The 6354-nt window shown below is 33.7% G+C and overlaps 1 protein-coding gene and 1 pseudogene across 1 annotated transcript; one reads left to right on the top strand and one right to left on the bottom strand.

The window, feature by feature from the left end:
• Positions 1-440: 440 nt before the first annotated feature.
• Positions 441-3723, top strand: LOC132039584 (uncharacterized; annotated as a pseudogene).
• A 749-nt stretch (positions 3724-4472) lies between these two features.
• Positions 4473-5541, bottom strand: LOC132040057 (SKP1-like protein 1). Its single transcript, XM_059430669.1, has one exon. The coding sequence runs from the start codon at positions 5254-5256 to the stop codon at positions 4786-4788; it is 471 nt and encodes a 156-aa protein (XP_059286652.1). The 5' UTR covers positions 5257-5541; the 3' UTR covers positions 4473-4785.
• Between the last annotated feature and the right edge of the window lie 813 nt (positions 5542-6354).

Below are 6354 nucleotides of genomic sequence, written 5' to 3'. Positions count from 1 at the left end.
CTCGCCGGAATTACTTTTTTCCGGCCAAATTTCACCATGCCTTCAGCCTTCACCGCCGCCTATTCCGCCGGCGATGACGGCGAACTGAGCCTTCCGGTGGAACTTTCCGATGAGTCTGATTTTGATCGGTTGTATCATCCGATGGATTAATCTCTGTTTGTGGTTTGGTTCTCTCCTCTCAGGTAAAAATCAAATCATTACACTTACTATACTTAAATAATTTTTAATTTTGCAGAATATTTTAGTATATTTGTATGTTTGTCAATTGATCAATATTATAATAGATAGAGATAATGCTAAAAAAAAAACACTTGAAAGTATCGCATTTTTTGAGAGTTTCATTCCTGAACTATCAAGTGTTTGCATTTATAACTTGAACTATCACCGATGCAGTATTTACTAAAACACACACTTTCTTGCGAGATAATTTTAGTTTTTCTCTCAGGTCAAAATCAAATCATTACACTTATCCTTAACTTTGATTTTGCAGAATATTTAAGTATATTTGTATGTTTGTCGATATTCATCACTTAGAAATATTTGATATAGCAGAATTACAATTTGTAATACTTTTTGTCTGCTTTTTGAATATCTAAATTTTAGTTCCTGAAAAATAATTAATTTAGTTCATGCTTATCTCCGTTTGCGGTTTCAGTTCTCTACTCTCAGGTCAAATCACACACTTATTCTTAACTTTGATTTTGGAGGATAATTTAGTATACTTGTATATTTGTCGATATTTAGACTGTTGAAATTTGATCAATAATATATTTTTGTTCACCACTTTGAATATTTGATAAAGCAGAATTGCAACTTATTATACTTTTTTTGTGTACTAATTAAATATCTTACTTTTAGTTCAAAAAAAAAAAAAAAAAAAAACTAATGTAGTTCACACTTTGATTTTGGAGAATATTTAGTGTACGTTTGATGATGTTTACACTATTGAAATGTGATCAGTATTAACTATTTTTATCACCAATTTGGAGATTTGATATAGCAAAATTGTAATTTATATTACTTTTGTGCACTTTTTAGTATCTAAATTGTAGTTTCTTAAAAGATAATAAATGTAGTTCACACTTAGTTAAATTAACGTGGAAAGTGCCAAATGATCTGTGACAAAGCGAGTTGCGGTATACTCTTGTCTCTGTGGCATTTTGATGTTGTGTTGTTGGTAGAACAGAAAGGAGTGCTCAGGAGTACATTTCCAGATCTGATCAACCAGAGTCGCGAAATTGAGTGGATTTCGGAGAAGTATTTGCTCATTCAGCGCCTATTTTCTTTGAGCGTCGGATAGCTAAACCTGAAACCAAGGTGCCTTACATTCACTAAAAGTACAATCTTAAATATTGTTTGGTTTGCTCAGAAGGTGCAGACAAAGCAGAAAATGTCTCTGTCATGCTTGACTCTTGATATATTTAACGGATATTAGAAAGAAGAATGAAAACTGAAATTAAAATAAAATTGCTCAACCACAAAATTCTGTCAAAGTTACTACTACTATTACTACCACCAACTTTTGATGGCTTTACATAATTACTTATCGAACAAACCGGAAACTAGAGAATAGTCTCTGCTATAATCGTTTTAAGTCGTTTTTCTGGAATCTGGAAGGAGGACAACGCTTCTGGAATTCGGTTGTAGAAAAAAAACTGGAAATGAGAGATTGGTATAAATAAGCCTTGCAGACCATGTGTAATTAGAGTTCAAATCCCAGTATATGCAAAAAAAGTGAAGTGATTTCTTCCTATCTGTCTTAGTCTTGGTGGAGTAGAGTTATCCGATACTACCTGTATTTGAGAGAGGTCGCAGGTACCGGGTGGATTAGTTGAGGTGCGCGCAAATTGGTTTGAACTCCATGTTTATCAAAAATAAAAATGAAAGGATGCTCAGTCTAACTATCTGTTTAAGTTGAGAAAGTATGAGTCCCTGGTTGTCATTTTGTTGAACTTCTTTAACAAACCTCTCTGAAATGGAAGAGTTAGATTAGCTTGATTTTTGTTATTGTGCATTTGACGTATCAGGGAAACCATCACTGTTAAAAAACTATTGCTGCTTTTCGAATTACTCTCAGACAGACTGTAGAAATTTGAAATTTGTTTAGGACTGAGTTTTATTGAATGGAATGTTACTATATTTCCAGGAAATATCAAGCTTGAGTGTGGAGCCCTGTGAAGGAAAGTCTTATAGTTACTATCTTTGAAATTCAAAGATCAGAGGTAATGTCTTAGCAATTATTCATTTTTAGTTGAGATCTTGATGTGATTACTCTGTTTTCTAACTTCTTCTCTATAAAGGCCAGATCCCAGCATTTATTGAAAGGGAGCACGAGTTTCGGTTTTTAGCTGTGAGACCTTCGATAATCTTTCTTCTCTATCCTTTCTCTAACTACATAAAACAAAATGTAACTTCAATTCATGTGACTAATATCAGTATTTTTTTTTTTTTTTTTTTGGTAATCCCAGAAACATTAAATGGATTGTTTTACATCAATCCAGCAGTAAGCACCCTGAGACTGCTTGGCCTTTTACCAATAATTTGTCTTCCTGATCCTATTCTTTGTATTATCTCTTAATGCAGATAATTTGTGCCCGTTATAGTGATGAGGAGTATCTGAAAACTAGATGCAGAGGTAGTCTTCCTATCACTAGGGCACTTGCTTTCTGTTTGTTAGTCTAACTGCTTTAGTTTACATACTTCTCTATCTAAGTTACAACTTGGCGAATTTTTACCATATAAATTAGCATTTATATTAATTATGAGGAGAAAAAGTGTAGTGATTCACTTGCATTTGTGGTTATATTGGTGGAAATTTCTTATTGTAATGCTTGTTAGTTTGATTTTTATCTCTTACTAATTTTTCTTTTGGTGAAACTAAAGGAGAGAGTCAACTTTTGTCATATGATACAGAGTGTACCTAAGAGCTATTGTTTTGTTTTCTTTGTATCCTTCTCTCTTTTAAGTTGCAAGCAGTTTCATATCTTATCTTTAATTTTATCATCAGGTGATAAAGACATCTTCTTCAACGGTATGGCCGATATAATATTGACAAGATTTGGCGAGATGATATATTACCCTGCCGTGTCTATCTCCGCCATTGGTTAGTTCCATCGAGTACTTAGTAGTGCAAAACCATATTCTTGTTTGAAACTTGTTTCCTCGAATATCTGAGTTCTGAGATTATTTGGATTTCGTACTTATTGGAAATATTTTTTTCCTTTTCACAAAATAAATTTAGCTTTTAACTGATTAAACATTGTGATTTTGAAGTGTTCTGGCAGCTCAGAATCTTGGTGATCTTGCCTACGATAATTTTCTTGATCATACCTTCCTTGGCGACCGTAGAACAACAATACGCGAGTACTTCTCAACAACTGGTTCTGGAATCATGGAGGAGGAGCCTCGAGTTGTTAAAAGAACGATATGGTGGTTAAGTTGAATGCTGAATGACATTGTCGATTGATAGTTATTTTATTAGATATTAGATGTCAATGATTGACACCAAATTTAGATCTCTGCATAAAGTCATTGATGAGGTTTTAAGCAACTTTGCTCGCTAACTCCATATTAGGTATGAGCAACTGTAAGTATATCAGAAATGTATGTGATTGGCATCACAAGTAGACTGCATATCATTTGTTGAAGAAACTTTTGACTTGTCGACAAAATTGTACTGTAAAAGCAGTTATGCCATTAGACTGGTAGATGTGAAGTTGTTTCCCTCTCTTTTCCGCTCAAGTAATTTTCCTTCTGAACGAGCACAAATTCAAGATTTGATGCTTATGAGTTTCTATAAGGACCTCAAGTTAACTTTAGTAATTTGGTTCATAGTCAAATATACTTACACAGAATTGGAGTAACAGATTTTTCAATATATATAAGGTTTGGACAAAAGTTACTGAGTTCACGTGTGAACTTGTGACCAACAGAACAGAGTGTATTGTGCTGATCAAATTGTTTCTTATCAATCTTCCCAACCTGTACATTTATTCAGAGGTGAAGGATTTTTTTTTTTTTTCATAAATTCAATAGATTTTAGATTTCTATACTATTTAAAATAGCTAGCAACACCTCTATTATAATAGTAAGAAACCTACTTTGACTATAAACTGGAAAGGATTTCTATATAATTTGACTATAAATCCTATTTAGACAAGAATTAAGGAAACACCAAATTCTATACAAATTTGGTTTCCTACATTATTCTTTCAATATTCTCTCGGAATTCAATTTTCAATTTGTTGATGCACATGTCATCAAACACTTAGTCATTGAAGCCTTTTTCTCAAACATTTTGATTGTTGATGCGCTTTTCTCATCAACTCTAATTTTCCACTTTCCCAACTTTTAGAAAAGAATTTCTTAAAAATCCTGTAATATTTGCTTGCACCTCTTTAGACGTACAATATCTTTATCAGTCCTTCTCAGCATGATTGTTTCTCACACATATATCATTGGCCCGACGTTTGCCAACATAATCATTAGCCACACAGGCGACACTTTGAAGGATTATGTTTTATTCGTTTTCTTTTTTATTTTAATTAAATCAATTTAATTTTTCTTCCTTTTTTTAGCAAAATAGAGAAGTAACTATCTTCATTGAACAAAGATGTGAAAAGTTCCAATGCAAAAGTTAGGAAGAACAACAAAATCTAATTAATAGGCTCCAAAGCAAATGTTAGGAACATATTTAGTAGTACTAACATAAAGATTGTTGACAACATCTACTAATGTATATTGTAACTGTATCACCCAGAATATGGGCACTTAAAAACATCAGATTCACTCAAATGCCCAAGCATTCTCCCTCCTAACCTCCTCCTCTTCCTCGGGCGTGTAGTCATTCTTGATGTTGAAGATCTTGCGAATTTCCTCTGGAGTCTTCTCTTTGATCATGTTTGCCACAGTCTGACAGGTGAGATCAAGCAGGCTCTTTATGTTCAAATAGTTAGCAGCCAAAATAAGATCAAAGAGGGTGCTCTGATCAACTTTGACGAAATCAGCATCAAAGTTCTTGAGATCATCCTCAGAGGCTTTGTCATCAGTCTTAGCAGCAGCATCAACATGGCACCTACAGTACTCAATCACCTTAGCCAAGATTCTGCTTGTAACATTAGGAAGAGGGATGCTGGTGTTGGCGCAATCGTCCTCGATTATGTGCTTGATGGTCTGTGATTCCATAGCCACAGACTCTTCCACCTCGAAAGTCTCGCCATCAGAGCTCTTCAACACGATCATCTTTGAGGAAGACATGAATTGATATTAACTCAATAAATATTTAACTGCTCTCTATAATTCTCCACAATTTAAAATAGCTAGCAACACTCCTATTTATAATAATAGGAAACTTACTTTGATTATAAACTGAAAAACCTATTTCTGTATAAGTTTGACTATAAATCCTATTTAGCCATGACTTAATTAAATACCAAATCCTAAACAAATTTGGTTTTGCTACAACTTTATTCTTGGCGGTCAAGGTGAGACAATTTAAACAAGACGGTACTCTTGAATTACTCACTTGACCAAAAGACGTCCTATGTTACAAAATCCAATGTATGGAAGTGTCTAGGATGATGTTTGTTGGTTTTGTACTGTAAAATTCATAAGCAACTACATATCGAGCTGAGGCTTTAAAATGGGAGCAAATAACACCTTACAATCTGATGGACTTTTAGTGCATTTTAATATTAAATAATATATGTTAAAGTTCATCAATTCAATACATTTATATTGCTGCATTCATTCTCACGTTTTTTGAGCCTTAATTGGCCTTTACTTTTTATTCTTCCACTATCTCATTACTCACCCATATTCATCCTCTTTAGTGTTGTAACTCATATAACCTCCAACTCATAATTCTTCCATTATCTACCTACTTTACTACCCCATTTATTTTTCTATTCAATTCAAGGATGATTTTCCTACCTATAAATAGTTATTCATCCTTAACTTGTGGGGGTAGAGAAAAATATATATTTTGGAGAGTTCTTAAAAAGTGAGGAAAATAAAAAGAGAGTTTATTAGTTGAAGAAAGGTGTTCTTCTTTTTGGTGGAGCTTTGGACTCAACATCTTGTCGAGTTTGTTGAGTTGTACGACGTGATCATTGTATCTGGAGGGGACAAGTCGAGAGAAAGATTCTTCTTCTTGGGCCGACAAATTCTTTGCGGTGGGCTTGAATCTCCTTAAAGAAAGCGAGATATCCGCGCCTCGGCCCAGAAGATATTTTTATTTCTTCATTTTATTTTTTCAATTGTAATTGTAATTTCATTGTATTATCACCAACAATTTTAAGGAGATTCAAGCCCGGGCTACAATTGAAAAATCCGCGGATGTCAAGTAGGGTCTTA

The sequence above is a fragment of the Lycium ferocissimum genome, chromosome 12 (genome assembly GCF_029784015.1).
Source record: "Lycium ferocissimum isolate CSIRO_LF1 chromosome 12, AGI_CSIRO_Lferr_CH_V1, whole genome shotgun sequence".
NCBI lineage: Eukaryota > Viridiplantae > Streptophyta > Magnoliopsida > Solanales > Solanaceae > Lycium > Lycium ferocissimum.
Note: the sequence above shows the minus strand (reverse complement) of the source record. Positions and strands in the feature narration are given on the sequence as shown.